Source organism: Pituophis catenifer, unplaced genomic scaffold, assembly GCF_029215685.1.
Source record: "Pituophis catenifer annectens isolate HBS135680 unplaced genomic scaffold, rPitCat1.0.hap2 SCAF_1, whole genome shotgun sequence".
NCBI lineage: Eukaryota > Metazoa > Chordata > Lepidosauria > Squamata > Colubridae > Pituophis > Pituophis catenifer.
Window position 1 is genome coordinate 130,408,448 of NW_027256881.1, and position 20,138 is coordinate 130,428,585.

General features: G+C 41.7%; 1 protein-coding gene across 1 annotated transcript in view; it reads left to right on the plus strand.

The window, feature by feature from the left end:
• The first annotated feature begins 1,696 nt into the window (after positions 1-1,696).
• TPO (thyroid peroxidase) overlaps positions 1,697-20,138 on the plus strand; it is a 72,098-nt gene continuing 53,656 nt past the window's right edge. The window contains exon 1 of the mRNA XM_070932504.1: positions 1,697-1,737. Coding sequence (XP_070788605.1) covers positions 1,697-1,737 — 41 coding nt within the window. The remainder of the gene's footprint in view (positions 1,738-20,138) is intronic.

Consider the following 20,138-nt stretch of genomic DNA (forward strand, 5'->3'; position numbering starts at 1 on the left):
AAATTCAATCCATTTCTCTTTCTGCAAACTTCCCACACATACACCTCAGCCACAACTATCCTGCAGCACTGTTTAGAAATTGGGGGGAAATTATCCAATTTTTGTAGGCCTTTTTTTGAAAAGCATTTTCTTCTTGTGATTGGGGTTGCATCCAACTTTATAAATGATTAACTCAAATTAGCGAATAAATGTTTTTTTTCCCCTAACAAGCATCCTTGTGTATATATTTTCTTTCCAATACACATTTGATGCATTTCTTTTTCTTTTTAATTTGCCAACTGATTTGCTGAATATCTAAAAAGTATTAATTGACTTTGGGGATCTTCTGGATATTTGGCAGATAGGAAAATTGTTGAGGTAAATGGTGCTAAAAGAATATACAAAACACTTTCCAATTCTGGTTCCCTGCAATAGTTTCTTGTGGACAGAGCCTGTTACAATACAGGTAGTCCTCGACTTACAACAGTTCACTTAGTGACTTTTTGAAGTTACAATAGCACTGATAAAAGTGACTTATGACAGTTTTTTACACTTATGACTGTGGCAACATCCTCACGTGATTTACATTTGGATGCTTGACAACTGACTCACATTTATGATGGTTGCAGTCTCCTGGAGTCATGTGGTCTCCTTTTGTGACTTTCTGATGAGCAAAATCAATGGGGAAGCCAGAGTCACTTAACAACCATGTTACTAATTTAACAAGTCCAGTGATTCACTTAACAAATGTGGCAAGAAAAGTCATAAAATGGGGCAAAACTCACTTAACAAATTTCTCACTTAGCAACATAAACTTTGGGCTCATGGTCATAAGATGAGGACTACCTGTACTCTTTTACACTAGTGTGTAAAAGTGTTAGAATCCTGCCAAATTTAGAGATAGAGAAAAGGAAGAGAGGGAGGGAGGGAGGGAGGGAGGGAGGGAGGAAGGAAGGAAGGAAGGAAGGAAGGAAGGAAGGAAGGAAGGAAGGAAGGAAGGAAGGAAGGAAGGCCACAGTTTTCTGACTTCAACTTTTATTACAGCATGCCCAGAGTTTTAAACTTGCCTGCCTACAACATATCTGTGGAATCTGTTACTTGATTATTAGAAGAGACTATTAAAATTCAGTCTGCACGAGGGCAATTGTTTGCATGAATGATTAAATCACCCTCCTGGAATAAAACTGTTAGTTGCCAGAGCTAAAGTCTAGATAATGGCAGCTGAGGGAGGGTTCAAGTCTGCAGCATCCTGAATAGAGAGCGCCGGGTAGCAATCAAGAGAAAATGCCTGGTATGAGAAATTTTGAGCGACCGATTGATTCTTAATCACAACAGTCCGCTGGCCATGTAATGATGCTATAAGTGGAGCCTGCATTTAGCACCAGAGCAAGGTTTGTAACTTTTGAGGAAAAAAAAGAACCCAATCTGGCCCCAAGGATTACACTGCCATTTGATTTGGAAGGGCTTGCATCATTTATTGTTCACTTCAGCGCAGCTCCTTGTAGCAATGGAGGGAACAGAAGGAGGATTGTTGTATAAGGGCAATTCGATTCTTGTTCTAGAGGAACTGATTAATCTTTCATGACAAAATACAGACCCAAATCCTGCTGAAGGCAAACAACAGCGTAAAGTACAAATCCTAACAGATCCTAAATTATACTATTATCGTACAATTAACTTTGCAAAATTGCAGTGGGTATAGGATGGCTTGTCAAGCATGCGGGAACATCATCGCGAAAAGAAGTTGAATCGTTCTTGGTAAGTGTCTGCCTACTGCCTAGCAGGGAAAGCTGTAGCCAAAAAAAAAATAAGCAGAGCGTATCATGTATATGTTGTGTAGAGAACATCCATGATTCCAACTTTGACATCTACAATTCAAGGGTATCAGCCAGCAAGGCTGGAAACAAAAGCACTTCACCAACAAAAGCACTTCTCGACAAGGGCAAGCCTGTATGAATCAGCTGGTGTTCAACAAGGCAGCATCATAGCTGGCCTTCTCCTGCAGAAGAGCACCACCATTTCACAGCAGTATCAGTTGGTCCTAATCAAAGCCAATGTTTTTGAAATCATGCACCTAGAACTAAAGAGAAAAATAACGGAACAGGATAGGCTGCTTTTCAATCATTCACACCAAGAGCAGGTGTGCCCCAAACCAGATGGAGCAGATAAATAGGAGACCACAGAAGACGACAACATTGCAGTCACAGAAGGAAGGAATGTTTTAGAATTTCTTTAACTGCTTAACAAAAGGGATTGCCTTCAAGAGAAACTTTTTAAGCAACCTGTGAGAAGGTTTCCTGATTATCCTTTCCCAGTTCTCGGACAAGAGTTTTTTAGCTGGTTTCAGAGGAAGCAGGGATGGGCCCCTCAGGGCTGTAGCAGGGGTGGGCTGCTGGGGGTTCGCAGGGATTTGGGAGAACCTCTAGCTAAGATTCTGTGCAGTTCAGAGAACCCCCAAATCCCACCCCACCCCGCCCGTCCCAGGAATCCTCACGCGGCCTGTTTTGGATACAGATAAGTGCAGGGCGCATGTGGAGGGTCAGGGAGGACAAAAAACGGGCCTACCAGAAGTTTGGGAAGGCTGGAAACAGGCCTGTTTCTGGCCTCCACAGGGCGTCCGGAGCCTGGGGAGGCTGTTTTCGCCCACCCGGAGGCTCAAGTAAAGCCTCTGGAGCCCAGAGAGGGCAAAAAGCCCCCCCCCATGGTGCAGGAGGCCAACTAGGCCATGCCCACCATGGCCACACCCACCCAGCAACCGGGCAGAGAATCTCTTGCTAAAAATTTTGAAGCCCACCCCTGAACTGTAGCCAGTCTTTTCAGATAAGGCCATTCAATTACACAACTGCTAAGTGTCTAAATCAGTGTTTCTCAACCTCAGCAATTTTTAAGAGGTTTGGACTGAGTTGGATAATTCCAGAAGTTGAAGTCCATACCTCTTAAAGTTACTGAGGTTGATGATGCATTCATGTTCACAATTCAAGACTGATGGAACATTGCCCTTCCAATGTTGTGTCAGTGATGGACTACAATAAAGTATTTTATTATCCAATAGATTTGTTTTAGTCTGAAGAAAGTCAATCAGGAAAGAGTAGAGACCAGAATGTGGGACTGGCGTGGAGGATGAATGGTAAGTGGGTTGATGCCTCTCTATGTAGAGAGATAACTGCAGGAGAGCAATAGCAATAGCCTTAGACTTACATACTGCATCATGGTGCTTAACAGCCCTCTCTAAGCAGTTTACAGATTCGGCATATTGCCCCCAACAATCTGTGTTCTTATTTTACCCAACCTTGGAAGGATGGAAGGTTGAATCAATCTTGAGCCGGTCAGGATCAAACTGCTGGCAGTGGGCAATCAGCAGAAGTAGCCTGCAGTACTACTGCATTCTAACCATGCACTACCAAGGCTCATTAGAGCGAATGGTTATGGCACACTCTCATTGCTGCAAAAAGGGAGATTTTATAGTTCAGTCAGTGCAATTGAATGAAAAGGGGAGAACTAAGAGGTATGGCTGTAATACTCCTTTAAGGAAGAAATGTTATCCATTTCAAAGGAACCCTAACAATAAAATGTGTCGTCAGCATTTTTATTATCATTGTACCTCTTTCAACTCAGACATTAGTCTGTCAAAAAAAGACCAAGGAAGGGAAGAGAATAATGTGTATTTTCAGATAATTGGCAAGAAGAACTAATAATTATATACTAGAGATTTTGAAGGGCTTTTGTTATTTTCTTTTCCTAATAGAAACAGCACAATGCCTACAGAGAACTCAACAGCGTGGGCAAACACTCCTGTAGGTCTGTAAAATTTCCTTAGAATCAAGATTAACTACTAATTGGACTCCAGATCAATTTACAGACACATGTAGGTGCATGGTTTTCCTAGCGAAATAAAGTGGTTTGCCATTTGCCTTGAGATTTTTTAGTGTTTCTCCATCCAAGAGAGATCCAACATTTCAAATGACAGAATTATTGTTGTCAATAAAATGTAAAATGGTCTACTCTTCTGGATATATAGAAATCCAGAGTCTCCAAACATGCTGTTGGATCATAGCCACAGCATATTAACCAAAGAGCAGAAAAGTAGGCATGGATAGATACCAGATCTACAGTAAACCCCAAAGGATGCTTGCAGACACCTGAATACATGTTCCACTTAATTTCCCCAGAGATAACATTATATGCTAGACAGTGTCCTCAGTGCCTTTATTTGAGAAACAAACTTTGAATAAATATCCTCCCACAGAAGCTCCTAGCATAAAGAAAAAGGTAAATTTCTTAAAGGGCAAATTCTGTTATTTGGCTGCACAATGGAACAGGAGGCAGATGTGATTAACAAATTTGTTGAAGTGGAAAAGAAAAGGTGATTCACTGCATGGCTTCATCTCCTGTCATAATTAAAGAAAACAAAGTGCTGGGTGGGTGAAGCACAGAATCGCTGCAAAAGTGGGTGTGTGAAAGAGAAAGAGAGGGAGGGAGGGAGAGGGGGAGAGGGAGACAGAGGGAGGGGAGAAAGGAGGAGAGGGAGAGGGGGAGAGGGAGAGGGGAAGGGAGGGAGAGAAGGAGGGAGGGAGAGGGAAAGAGAGGGAGGGAGAGGGTGGGAGAGACAGAGGCAAGGGGAGAAAAGGGGAGAGAGGGGGAGTGAGAGGGAGAGAAGGAGGGGGAGAGAGAGATAGAAGAAGAGAGAGGGAGGGAGAGAGAGAGGGAGGGAGTGGGAGAGAGAGTGGGGAGAGAAGAGAGAAAGAAACAGAGACAGAGACAGAGAGAAGAAGAGGAAGTGGTAAGTATAAGATCTAAATAGCAATACTTTTCAAAAGAAAATGCACCATTCATGAGTTTTCAGAGACAATTGATTTCTGGAATTTAAACTGAGAGTCCACGAATAGTGTGGAGACCACTCCTGCAATAAGAATCATAAATGGAAACAAAACAAAGTGGCCAAGGGACTTTAGAGCTCTGAGAGAGGAGAAAGATTGTCAACTCATTTAAAGGGAAACAAGGTTTTTAGATGAAAGCTAAGCACCAGTAACTTTTGAGCCTACACACTTACTCTGAGAGCCAAGTTGTCAGGAATGGGGCAAAGCTGGGTCCTCAGTTGAAAGTTGGAGGTCACTTGATTTACCAGTAGACTTTGGAAAAAAAGCAAGGGGAAGAGAATCTCAAGTAAGAAGATGCTTTTCAGAAAACATTTTGTCTAAGAAGATTTGATGCTCCAGAAACCTTATGCCAGTCATAGAAGACGAATGATGGAAACAGTAGTTTAACTCCCAACGTGACAAGTCTTCCTATCCTATACTGCCATCCCATTATAAACCTAATACATCTTAAATTTTAATGTTCTCTTTGGACAAACTGAATCAGACAAAACGGAAAACTCTTCCTACCCCGTACATGTTGGTTCTTCAAAAACATGATGTCAGATGCCTTCATGTGTTCACTGGGATAGTTGCAAAAGGCAGTGTGGCTACTGGGATTTCTCAGAGAATTCCCAAAAGCTGAAGTGCAGCTGTCAATAGTATTTTATTGGCCATCAAAGAGCTGTGACTGTCTCCTGAAGCTGACCTTTTCTTCCCTCTAAAACAGGGGCATCCAACCTTGGCAACTTTAAGACTTGTGGACTTCAATTCCCAGAACTCCCCAGCCAGCCGACTGGGGAATTCTAGGAGTTGCAGTCCACAAGTCCTAAAGTTGCCAAGGTTGGATGCCCCTGCTCTGAACCACACCTCATTGTGTATAGCACAAGCCCTTCTACAAAATCTGATTCACATTTAGCTAGAGAGAGAAAAAGAGAGGAGGGATGCCACTGTGCAGTTCCCAATGTTAGTCAACTATTAACCAACATTAAACAAAATAATTATTTACATTAAATTTTAGACCATTCACATGATTGCCTTCTTCAAATGACATGAGATGGATCATTTTCTAAAGTTCAAGACAGAGAATCCTGATGTGAATTATGTTTCCTGTCCTCTTATTGAATTGCACCCCACGCAGCTAGGACCTCTCTCAACGTTTCCACTCCAATTCCTTCGCCTCTCCAAAACCCACCTCCTTGACTGGCATCAGACAGGGCAGAAGAAGCTGAGGCAGAACGAAAGAGGCTCTCTGGCTCTGCTTCTCTGCTTGCATAAGACAATCCTGAATCCAAGCCAGCAAATATTTTGTTCTTGCAAGTCATTTTCCATCCATCAAGTGTGTTCATTACACCAGCTGTTTGATGGTTGGAGACTGCACTTAACATATTTGGGGTTACTCAATAGGTAAGGGAAGAACGCAAAATGATGGCACCAGATTTTTTTGGGGGGAGGGGGCGGAGGAAAGTGATTAAGCAAGTTTTTTTTATTTGGTTGTTGTTGTTTTTTAACTATTGCACCTACGCAAAGGCTTTCATTACAGTTTGTGATTGTTTTTGTCATCTCCAAACCCCAGGAAAATCTGCCACCAACTTGCAGCAACTATGATCAGTGAGTCTTGAAGACCATACAACAATGTCGGTGAACACACATGCAACTCGAGTTCTCTGTTTCCGAACTCTTGTGTAAATACATGAGTCATGTACCACATATAGATATGATACAGCCTTCAGTTAATATGGTGGCGGGGTGTCAAAACCCAAAAACCAGGTTCGATGTGAAAGTTCAATTAAACTGATTTATTGATATAGCCCAGGCATAGGAATCTTGTCAACCAGTGGTCAGCACCTTAGAGTTAGCTAAGGGTCATTGGCACGGCAGAGAGATTGGACTTAATTCGGTTGTGACAATGTAAGGATTCTAAGGTGATTCCTCTTTTCACTCCACTCCCAGGTTCTGCCATTCTTTCTCCCATAGGGGGGGGGGTGTATTTTGTGATTGCCAATATCTGCTGAGAATGGCTGTCAGCAGTCGGAGTTCCCATGTTGACTTTCTTGAGCGCCTTCCTTTTGGCTGCCCCAAGTTCTATATTTTATATACTAAAATTGCCATAGCAGGTGTGACAATGTCTTATGGAGAGTGTGCCTTGGGGGCTACATAAATAATGTGTTGTAGTTAGGCAGCTCCCAATGATTTCCCTTCTCCATCTTTCCCCCTGCACTTTGAGGGTGACATTTAGAGTAACGCACAGTGATTTGTTCTTATATGATAAGTGTCGGATGGGTATGAAACCCTTTAGGGTGGGTGATCTGGTATACCTATCCACTAAGTACATCAAACTGCGTATACCAAACCGGAAGTTAGGACCGATATACCTCGGGCCATTTCCTATACGTCATATTATAAACCCTGTCACGGTGGTCCTGAAACTACCACCCTTACTAGGCAAGATCCATCCTGTGTTCCACAGCAGTCTCCTAAAACCGGTAACGACCGTACGGGATAAGCCGGTGTGCCCTGGACCGATAGCAGGTGACCATTACGAAATAGAGGAGATACTGGACTCCAAACTTGACCGGGGGAAGCTCAAATACCTAGTCCGGTGGAAGGGATATCCGCTTGAGGAAGCATCCTGGGTCCCGGAGGCGGACTTAAATGCTGATAAACTATGCAAGAAGTTTCATGAAAAATACCCAGACAAACCAAATGCTATCACTAATACGCCTATTTTATATCTTACAGAGAGGTCCCTGGTGAAGGGGAGCCGCCTGTCGGGCCCTATCCTCCCGCTGGGCGCCGAACCGCTCAACAACTCACCTGGCTCCGCTCGCCTGCGCGGCAACACGGGCGTGGGATAGCATGGGGCTGCGCCCGCCCCTCCGACACGCTTCCTAGTTTCGGCCGGGACATGCACACATTTACATGTGGGGGGGGTGTACAGAGGCTCTTCGGTGTGGGGGGGTGGAAGCGTCGGGGCTAGGGTTTCACAGGGTCGGGTAGCTTTTGCTCGGGAAGTTTCTGACATGCAGCAGCTGGCTCCTATCACCGCCCCGCCCGTTTCCAACCTGCTGATTCGCCACTGGCGGGGCGTTGTTCCGGGCTCCGCCTCACAGCTGGCGGGCGCGGGATGGATTTAAGTGCTACATGCCGTATGCATGGAGCGCCAATTTTACATTGTTACGACTGCAGCGTTTTCGGGACGGACAAGATTAAACCAGCATTACATTCCAACGTTGTTCTTGGTGGTTTGTCTTTGTTGTGCCTGAGGATTCTGAGAATAAGATGTGCTTTCCTATCCTCTGGAGGGTCCCTCATTAATTGGTATTTATTTGTGGGGAAGGGAGCAATTAAATAAGTTTGTTCTGCTGATATGCAGACACCGTTGGAGGTACTACATGTTTTTCCCCTATAATATTTAATCGGTGATTCACACAAAGACTCAGCATGAGTAGAAGAACATTCTGTGAACTATTATAAATGCCCTGTCAACATATTTTCTTCCTCTCATAAAAAGATGAGCGGGCCATGAACATTGACCAAAGCTAAATCTAAAGGAGACCTCTCCTAGTTTCTAAATATAAAATAAGGGACTAATCAATTCTTGAAAAAAAAAATCCATCAGAATGAAAACTGGAAAAGCAAAGCAACTTTGCAAGAAAAATGGGAGGGGAAAAAAAGTATCTAGAAGTATAAACTGCAGCATAGTTGGGGAGGAATCTTTGAGGCCAAGTGAGTGGCATTAAAAATCATGTCGAACAGATGAAAGGCTCTGAGAATGAGGAAGCATATCCATTGCCAAGGGCACACTTTAATTTGAACTGAAATAGGCAATAAAAAAGGTAGTTGAAGCTTCCATTTATAAATGGGGTGCGTATTTCTATTATCCGTCCCTAATCCACTCTTCTCCATTCTACCCACCGTTGTGATAATTGTTCTGCCTGTTGGCTCTTCAGTCTGAGCCCTGTTTTTGCTCAAGATGCTCCTTAATATGCAGCAGAACGCAAAGCTGCACTGAGCAGCAACGGCAAAGAGAAAGAGACATAACTCCAGGATGAAATCCAAGATTAGACTAGCATTAATACGTTGTCCAGAAACTGAAATGCTTTGAATGTTCTTGATGTTCCATCCTTAAAAATGGGATCTGAAATCCAGAGGCCGATGGACATCTTACACAGCAGCGCACGATTTTTGTCCCTGCCTTTCAGTGGTGAAATCCAATTTTTTTTACTACTGGTTCTGTGGGCGTGTCTTGGTGGGCGTGGTGTGGCTTGGTGGATGTGGCTTGGTGGGCATGGCAAGGGAAGGATACTGCAAAATCCCCATTCCTGGGGGAAGGATATTACAAAATCTCCATTCCCACCCCACTCTGGGGCCAGCCAGAGGTGGTACTTGCCGGTTCTCTGAACTGCTCAAAATTTCCGCTACCAGTTCTCCAGAACCTGTCAGAACCTGCTGGATTTCACCCCTGCTCCCTTTGTAGGACAGGCAGAGAACTGCAGTCCAACAGTGAAAAGACAGGAACCAGGTCCCAACTGAGGAGAGAGGTGGGAGGTCAAGGGTTTTAAAAGATAGAAAGAATTCCTTATACTGTGGTCCAGTTGCTTTCTTGAAATCCCAAGGAAATTTCATACACACACACACAAACCCAGTGAGGGGAATCAAGGCCACCACCCCCACAACTCTAAATGATCTTCACAAAACTGTGGACATGGCAAGAAAACTGCAGGCAGCATGGAGAATAAATCACAAAAGCTGAAGATTAGGGAAATTGTGTGTGATAGCAATGGAATTCAGCTTTAAATAGAGCATTACTAACCTATAATGGGACGGAGGGAAGTGAGGCCTGAAGAAACAAGAAATTGTGCAATTGTATGTGGCCAATTTGTCCATTCCTAGAATGACTGCCTACATCTTGGAAGCTTCTCTTTGAGGTGAGATACACTCAGAGCTGGCGCCTTGGCCTTTCCCCAGTTAATTTTCAGGAAATAAACTCTAGAGTGAACTGCTACACTTGAAGTAGATAAAGGCCCAAAATGGTTTGGGGAGCCCCATCTGGATAAAAATCCTAGTTATTGGTTTTGCATACTCAATACACATTGAAGTGGGCACTACTAAGATTTAATGATGAATAATTTCTTCTCTCTTTTTAAAATATCTCATTATGCAGAATTTATAACCTGAAGGCAGTGAAATTTGGGGGAGGTATTTTGGGAATTAAATTCCTTTCCAGATGAGATTCAAAGTGGATTTTTAAATAACAGCCCAGTTTTGTTTTGGATTAGCAACACGAGAAAAGTACTGTCTTTGTATTTGTTTTTTTCCTTCATTTGTTTGGATTTTTATCTTCATATACAGGTAGGCCTTCAATTTATAACCACAATTGTGCCCAACATTTATGTTGCTGAGAGAGTCGTTAAGTGAGTTTTGCCTCATTTTCTGACCTTTCCTGCCACAGTTGTTAAGTGAATCACTGTAGTTGTTAATAATATGATTATGAAATGAATCCAGATTCCCCATTGACTTTGCTCGTCAGAAGGTTGCAAAAAGGGATCACATCATCCCAGGGCACTGCAACCATTATAAATATGACCCAATTGCCAAGGGTCCGAATTTTGATCATGTGACCACGGGGATGCTGTAACAGCTGTGTGAAAAATAGTCATAAGTCCCTTTTTTCAGTACCATTGTAACTTCAAATGGTCACTAAATCAATGGTTGTAAGTTAAGGACTACCTTGCGTGTGCTTAAATTGAGGTTTACAAAGACTATAATAATTTGCAAACTTCAATACAAGTCGGACAGAGTAAGGGGAGAGTTCTGCAATCAGGTTAGCTCCTGTTTGCTGGAATGTCACCCCTTCTAACTTTTCTAACAAAAGAAGGGCTTCTAACTTTTGACCAAAAAAACAAAACAAAATAAAACCTCATCTCATTCCTTCTGTGATGGGTGGTACAAATGAAGCTCTCTCACTCACTCATTTCAGCATACCTCCCTGGATGTGAAATAATATTTTATGAATAATAACCTTTATTATCACTGCACAACATACGTACAATGAGATTGGTGGAGCTCCCTCAGTGCACCCCCCCCCAAACACAATACAACTCACAGTGGAAAATCCCTAACCCAATAAATCATATTAACAAACACCCAGTCCTATTACACCGGTGTGAACATGTTACACATTGCGCCGGTCCTACAAGCCCATCGTACTACATAGTTATGATGTTATTTCGCATTCCGGAGTCTGACAGCCCACGGATAAAAACTGTTCTTCAGCCTGTTTGTGTGGCTAGCTATGCTTCTATATCTCCTTCCAGCTGGTAGGAGGGTAAAGAAGTGCTGACCATGAAAATGACAGGTTCGCATGAGGATCAATGCACATATTCAGAACAGACCAAGGCAGGGCAGAATAATTGAGTTGGAAGGGACCTTGGCAGTCTTCCAGTCCAAGCCCCTGCTCAAATAGGAGACCCTATACCTTTCCACAGAAATGGTTGTCCAAATCTCTTCTTTAAAATCTCCAGTGATGGAGCATCCACAACTTCTGAAGGCAAGCTATTCCAGTGATTGATTGTTTTAGCTATAATTTATCCTTAGTTCTAGTTGAACAGCTGAATAATTCTATTCCAACAGCACACTATGGATTTTGATGTGCTAGGCAGGTCTTAAAAAGTGCTTCTTTGCTTAATGTCCCAGTTGAATATCCTTCCTCCTCCTCCTCCTCCTCCTCCTCCTCCCCTTCCTTCCTTCCTTCCTTCCTTCCTTCCTTCCTTCCTTCCTTCCTTCAATCTTTTACTCATCCCTCAAGAAGTCCCTCACTATCTGTGTTTTGAGGTTTTTCTTTTAAAATAGCCCTTTTGCACTGATCCCAGCAGTCTACCGTTAACACCAAGCAAACCTCAGCCAACCCACCAACCCGGCAGAACTTTCCATCCCCAGCATTGCCACAGCGGGCTAGAAGTGGACATAAAAGAAAGCTGCCTCAGATGCAGGGAAAGTGAAATGGGAGCCACTCCAAAGAGTATCATTATTTCTTCTCTGTTCAAAGGTTTTTGCCAAGTACTGTATATATAATGGAAAGTAATCTACACAGAGCGTGCAAATTTGGAAAAGCTGCTTCCAACCAAAATATATTGGGTTGCTTTCCCTTAAAAAAACAACAACAAAAGAATTATATACTCTTAGCAGTACTGGTATAAAACTACAGTCCTTGGAGAGAACTGTGAACAAAACTCCATTTATCAGGAATAGCAGTGCATGTAAAAGTACATATATAAGGAAAAATTGCAAATGACATGAAATGCAGTTTTCCAATAGCTCTTTCACTGGAAAAGAAAAACTATACAAAAGTATAGAAAAAGCCAGACAAGAACCTGGCACTGACACTGAATGCATTTAGAATGAGGAATAGATTCTGCTGTAATGTCACCGGCTAAATATGAGCCACACAGAGTTGTGAGGATAGAGGACAAAGGACCAAATACTGAGCTTTGAGTCCCTTGGAGGCAAGAAAGAAATCTATGACATAAATAAATTAAATTAAACACAAAGGAGTCCAGTACATCTTATAAAAAGCTCAAAGTGTTACAAGAAACAGCTAAGACCTCCAAGCTGCCAAACCAGCTGCTGGAAACCTGCTTTGTGTCTCTGAACTGAATGCTGCCTCCCCCTTCCAGGCGGATCTTCCAGCCATCTAATCTTCCCTGGGCAGACCTGCCCACCCACCCCCTTTCTTGCACCACCACGCCTCACCCCAAAATATTGGTCCTTTAGAGAAGTTGAATGTTGCCCAGAAGAGAAGAGAACTGAGCTTCAAGCAGTGTCCAGGAATGAACAAAAGTGGGTAAATGAGTAAAGTCAGCACCTGGTAACATCATGTCCAGGCTCTTGGTCCTGGTTGTTTTCCAGGATTCCCACCCCCCCCACCCCCACCCCCATTTCTAAAACTAGGCTACCACCCTGGGATTTCCTAACGGTCTTTCATTCTTACATGCAGTCTCAAATTTGGCTTAGGTCACTCACTCACACATTCACAGCCCTGGTCAGTAGCCGAACTCAAATTACTTTCAACCAAACACTGAGGAACAATCAGTTCTTTAGAACAGCAGTCCCCAACCTTTCCGGCTTGGCAGACTGGTGGTGGTGGGAGAGGGGATGGTTCTGTGCGAGTGGCAGGCATGAGTGTGGGCAACTTCATTTGCATGAGCATAAGCACCTGCCACTCACACAAATGGAGTTGCACATGTCAGTATGAGTTTTCGCCGCTCACGCAAGTGAAGCTGTGCATGCTTACTCGCACACTGCTTGCGCTGCCCAATTCCAAATAGGCTGCAGTCCAGGGTTGGGGACCCCTGCTTTAGAATACACAGAGACCCAGTGAAATTAAAATAACAACAAAACTTTACTAATTGCAATGTATATTTGTTCTTTCTCATATGCATCTACACTACCCAGAAGGATGGATGCCACCAAGTCTGGATCCAAAGATGATTCAAAGAGTGGGTGGACTTCAGGACCCCTTTTATCCCTCAGAGTCCTTGCTTGATTTGCTTTGTTGACTCTCAAGTCTGGCAGCTACTCTTGCCTTGTTGCTTTAGAAGCCTGGTAGTTGTTGATGGGATGGTGTATGTGTGTGCTTTCCATTCCTCAATTTCTTTTGTTTGGTTCACTTGACATTTCTTCTTTGTTTCCCTGACAATTTAGTTCCTTCATATTTATTTCCTGAAAGGATCTTTTAGACAAGATTCCTGGTTTTATCCACTAGCATTAATTATGTTACCTAGTTTGAGTAATGAAATGTCTGCAAGAAAACGATCAAGTATCCACACTGCTTATGGGCCTGTTTCATCTTTGGGTATGGCAGCCGTCTCACACCATCCAAATATCACCTACTTTAGATTTTCAAGATAACATATGAAGAACAGGTTGCAGGAATTGGGTATATCCAGTGGTGGATTGCAACCAGTTTAATAACCAGTTCTGGGAGCATGTGCAAAGCTCATGGGCACCTAATGTACTTGTGCGCAGTGTTCAGAATATAGCAATTTGAAACTCAGCTGCTTAACTTCTAAGGCAGCCCCGGTAAGTAGAACAGTGGAAGTGCGGAAATCAGCTGTGCCGCGTGACTCAGATAAGCCAGAAAGAAGGAAATATAGGACAGGATAGGGCAAGGGTGGGTGGGCGGAGCCAGCTGATCATCGGAAGTGCCAGTTCACCCGAACCGTTCTGAACCAGCAGCAGCCCACCACTGGGTATATCTAATTTAAAGAAAAGAAGGACTAGGGATGATATGATAGCAGTGTTCCAATATCTAAGGGGCTGCAACAAAGAAGGAGGGGTCCACCTATTTTGCAAAATTCCTGAAGGCAGGATAAGAAGCATTGGATGGAAACTAATCAAAGAGAAAACAAACTTAGAACTCAGGAAAAAAATCCTGAAAATTAGAACAATTAATGAGAGGAACAATTTGCCTCCAGAAGTTGGGTGGGGGGAGGGTGCTCCAACACTGAAGGTTTTTAAGAAGAGATTGGGCAATCATTTGTCTGAAATGGCATAAGGTCTCCTTATTTTAAGCAGGGGCTTGGATTAGAATACCTTCCAACTCTGTTATTCTGTTATTCTATTATTTAAATCTCCCTACCATATTCTCAACAGAGAAAGTCTGCTAATGAATAATGAGGCTGCTGGATGGAATGAGGTTGGATGACTGTTCTAAAACAATGGCCAGAAGCAATCAATGATTATGATGACTAGCCTTCCACCCAAGGGCTTGTCATCTGATGAGCGATATGCTTAATATTCATTTGAATTGGTTTTTCCCATGTCTTTTCACATTTTTGAAACCCTGTAAACTGACAAGCAGAAGAACCTTCATGTCATTCTTTCAACAACAGGGATGGATGCCCTAAAACCTTTCAGGCAGATCTTCAATTAGGCATTCCAGGGACTGCAAACCTCAGCAAAGGAAAGGGGAATTGTCCCCTCTGAATTCAATTGACCATAACAGCTCTGATGACAAAGAACTAGATTTCACCAAAAATAGGGGACAGAAGTTTTGTCTGTAATAACCCTCCCATTTTTTCTTACTTTTTATCTTTTCCAAATTTTACAAGGAGTGAATTGATAATTTATCCCTCCCTGGGGTGAGAGGTTAGAACGCTACATAAAAATCAAATATCTCTTATCTTGAATGACTCCAATATTAAAATCCCCAGATAAGTACTTTATTTCCCAGCCTCAATTCTCCACCTCTAAAGTATAAACAAGAATATTATTATCATGTTGGAAGAATGAACAAAAATCATATTGATACCTGCCTTCTGAAGTATAAGTAGGCTTTCAGTTTTGAAAGGGGAAAAAAAATCTATGTCATCTTTCTGTGAATCTCTGTTTCAGGACCTTTCACCAGTCTGCAACTCTCCATTGACAAAGAGCGGCAAGGGTTTGTGCTTTTCGAATCAATGTTTGTCAATTAAAGCACAAGAAGCAGAGAAAACTAACTTGGTTATTAAAAGCAAAAACACAGTTTCACACTAAATTGGGTCATTAGCAGAAAAAGAGAAACCAGCCTTCATTGGTGAAATCTTATTGCTAAAAAAAGACATGGCTCAGGATTGTTTAGTAATTATGTCTGTCGATTTTTCTTTCTTACCCTTCTCTGCTTCTAATGCAAATCTATTGGGAGAGATGCACTTCTAAATTAGATAATTTACAAAATTAGATTCCTGGTTTAAACATAAGAGGCCTGGTAGGAGAAATAATACCGTTGTAGCCCTTTGAATACTGGAAAGAAGATTCCCAAATATTCAAGTCCCATTAAACCGAAGAAAGTTATAACACCACTCATGTTAAAGGTAAGAAGATCCTGGGTTCTTTCTGTTGATTTTGAATTCCAATATTAAAGTTATCAAGATCTTTTCTAGGTATGAGAAATTATTGATAACATCTCCTCAATGGATGACAGGCATCATTAACTGTGTGACTTTAAAGGCCTTAGTTTATGAAATGGAATTAATTTTCACAATATATTTACTATGGCCTGTTTTTATTTGCCCTTAAGTAATTTTTTTGTTTGAATGCCATTTTAAGCAATAAATATATATTGTCGAATTCTGTCAGTTGAGTGGATATTAGATTAAATGCCTAAACAAATATTCAATGTATGGTTAATACATATGTGTGTAGACTAGCAATAGCAATAAGCACTTAGACTTACAGTCAGGTCCAGAAATATTGGGACATCGACACAATTCTAACATCTTTGGCTCTATACACCACCACAATGGAGTTGGAATGAAACAAACACAATGTGCATTAACTGCAGACTGTCAGCTTTAATTTGAGGGTATGTACATCCAACTCAGGTGAACGGTGTAGGACTTACAGCAGTTTGTATATGTGCCTCCCACTTGTTAAGGGACCAAAAGTAATGGGACAATTGGCTTCTCAGCTGTTCCATGGCTAGGTGTGTGATATTCCCTCATTACCCCAATTACAATGTGCAGATAAAAGGCCCAGAGTTCATTTCAAGTGTGCTATTTGCATTTGGAATCTGTTGCTGTCAACTCTCAAGATGAGATCCAAAGAGCTGTCACTATCAGTGAAGCAAGCCATCATTAGGCTGAAGAAACAAAACAAACCCATCAGAGAGATAGCAAGAACATTAGGCGTGGCCAAAACAACTATTTGAAACATTCTCAAAAAGAAGGAATGCACCGGTGAGCTCAGCAACACCAAAAGACCTGGGAGACCACGGAAAACAAGTGTGGTGGATGACCGAAGAATTCTTTCTCTGGTGAAGAAAACACCCTTCACAACAGTTGGCCAGATCAAGAACACTCTCCAGGAGATAGGTGTATGTGTGTCGAAGTCAATAATCAAGAGAAGACTTCACCAGAGTGAATACAGAGGGTTCACCACAAGATGTAAACCATTGGTGAGCCTCAAAAAGAGGAAGGCCAGATTAGAGTTTGCCAAACAACATCTAACAAAGCCTTCACAGTTCTGGAACAAGATCCTATGGACAGATGAGACCAAGATCAACTTGTACCAGAGTGATGGGAAGAGAAGAGTATGGAGAAGGAAAGGAATTGCTCATGATCCTAAGCATACCACCTCATCAGTGAAGCATGGTGGTGGTAGTGTCATGGCGTGGGCATGTGTGGCTGCCAATGGAACCGGTTCTCTTGTATTTATTGATGATGTGACTGCTGACAAAAGCAGCAGGATGAATTCTGAAGTGTTTCGGGCAATATTATCTGCTCACATTCAGCCAAATGCTGCAGAACTCATTGGACGGCGCTTCACAGTGCAGATGGACAATGACCCAAAGCATACTGCAAAAGCAACCAAAGAGTTTTTGAAGGGACAGAAGTGGAATGTTATGCAATGGCCAATTCACCTGACCTGAATTCCATTGAGCATGCATTTCACTTGCTGAAGACAAAACTGAAGGGAAAATGCCCCCAAAACAAGCAGGAACTGAAGACAGTTGCAGTAGAGATCTGGCAGAGCATCACCAGGGATGAAACCCAGCGTCTGGTGATGTCTATGCATTCCAGACTTCAGGCTGTGATTGACTGCAAAGGATTTGCAACCAAGTATTAAGAAGGGAAAGTTTGATTTATGATTATTATTCTGTCCCATTACTTTTGGTCCCTTAACAAGTGGGAGGCACATATGCAAACTGCTGTAAGTCCTACACCGTTCACCTGAGTTGGATTTACATACCCTCAAATTAAAGCTGACAGTCTGCAGTTAACGCACATTGTGTTTGTTTCATTCCAACTCCATTATGGTGGTGTATAGAGCCAAAGATGTTAGAATTGTGTCGATGTCCCAATATTTCTGGACCTGACTGTATATACTGCTTTACAGTACTTTAGAGCCCTCTTTAAGCGGTTTAGAGTCAGCATATTGCCCCCAACAATTTGGGTCCTCATTTTACCCACCTCGGAAGGATGGAAGACTGAGTCAACCTTGAGCCTGGTGAGATTTGCAGGCAGCCGGCAGTCAGCAGAAGTAGCCTGCAATACTGCACTCTAACCACTGTGCCACCACAGCTCATGAGTGATAGGGGAAAGCAGACCATATTTGGAATATAAACACCAGTCTTAGGAAGTTCCTTTCTTCACTCTGAATAACTTGGATAATTCACATCTGTACAAACCTCACTTAAAGTGTCCTTTGAATTTTTAAGGTATACAACTCAATAATATATATTCTGAGGTGTTGCTCTCTATATAGTGGACTATGGTCTCTGAAGGCTATCGCAAATGAGACATCTTAGTATTGGATATCAGGTATGCAAAGATAGGACTTTTCTAAGCCACATATAAAAATGATTATATTAGCATGTATATTATATATAAGAGAGAGGGTGGGGAGCACTGCTATTTTTCCTATAGAGAAAGCGAACTCTTTGTGATAATTTCCCATTTGTTCAAAATACTAGTAAACAGAATAAACATTCTGCGCCATGTCTACTATAGTGCTCTTTGTATCTTCCCAAATGCATGTTTTAACCCCAAGAAAATAAAAGTAGTAGAAAATAGAATGAAGATAATACAATTACCATGAGTCCTTTAATGTTAAAGAGACTCTGATGCAATAAAAAAAGAAAGAAAAGGTAATTGGTGGATCGGATAGCTGGAGAATCATTAATGAACCAAACCTGACATTTTACATAATTTCAATAATTTTTTGAACCAGATCAAGTTGGAATGACATGAGGACAGGAAATGGGGTGTAAAGTTTTGAGAAAGTGCTGCATTTTATCAGTGAAGCACATTTGGGTTATTTATTTATTTAGCATAGGTCAAAATAAATTTGGGTCATCAGCAGGGCTTTCGAACGTGCATTCATGCAGAGAACAAATTTCTGCTAAAACCTAGAATCTTGAAAAGCACTTCAGTTGGTTGTTTCAGAAGAACTTCTGAAGCCAGAAGCCTCAGGGCTGCAGATGAGCACCTCCATGGAGAGAAAAAAGGTGAGAACATAAAGTACTCTCTTTTAATTTCTGGTGGTGGGGGGGAATGAAAGTAATTATGTTAGTTTGCAAAGTATAATGGGAATGGTTAGCCACTCAGGTGTCCAACTGCTGCTGGCACTAATTTGTGCAGGAATTATATGCCCTGGCGTGCCTGGGTTTATAATTAACAATTCAATAGCAATATAAGCTTTATATTTATATAGCCATTGACTACAGTAATAAAAGGAATGCTTACTCCTGACGGCTTAGAATTTGTAGCTGAATGTCATCGAAGTCAATAATTTGGAAATGCTGCCAATGTCACCGTACCTCTGGCGATCTTATTTACACGCTTAGGTCATGCTTTGATGTGACATTCAGAAAATAATGATCGACGCTTGCAAACCAGCCTTTGGTTTTACCTCAGAAAAGTGTAGTTAAAAATGTGATTGATGTATAGCAATAAACTATGAGATGCTGTGATGGTAAATAAAAGAAATTATTAAAAAATAAAACAAAATATTATTATAATAAAATATAAGAAATATATATATATATATATATATATATATATATATATATATATATTCTCAGGTTTTCGCGGGTGTTTGTATGTAGGTCTTTGGTTATTCGGGTCTTCTCCCACGTAGAATTGGAAGTGTCTTGGCGACGTTTCGACGAAGTCTCATTCGTCATCTTCAGGCTGGTGTTCTCGGCTTCGTGCTTCCTCACATTGCTCCTGGAAGCACGAAGCCGAGAACACCAGCCTGAAGATGACGAATGAGACTTCGTCGAAACATCACCAAGACACTTCCAATTCTACGTGGGAGAAGACCCGAATAACCAAAGACCCACATATATATATATATATATATATATATATATATATATATATATATTTCTTTTAATTCATAGGTATAAATGTGTGATATTTTTGCAATCAGGGTTTTTTCCTATGTTGAAAGATGTTAAATGGCCATGGTGGGATGAAATCTCTATTCATCGCTTTCAGGTCTGTCAGACATTTTATGTTGTTTATAGTGTATAGTGTATAGTTTATGTTGTATATAGTTTATAGTTTATTGTTTATAGTGCTATCCCAGTCTCCCATAAGTCTCAGAAGAAACAACATAAAATGTCTGACAGGCCTGAAAGCGATGAATAGAGATTTCATCCCACTATGGCCATTTAACATCTTTCAACATAGGAAAAAACCCTGATTGCAAAAATATCACACATTTATACCTATGAATTAAAAGAAATAAATATTTGACCTCTACAGGGAGGAGTCATAAAATATGGGTGTGTCTGGCTGAAGAGGTCCAAGAAGGCCG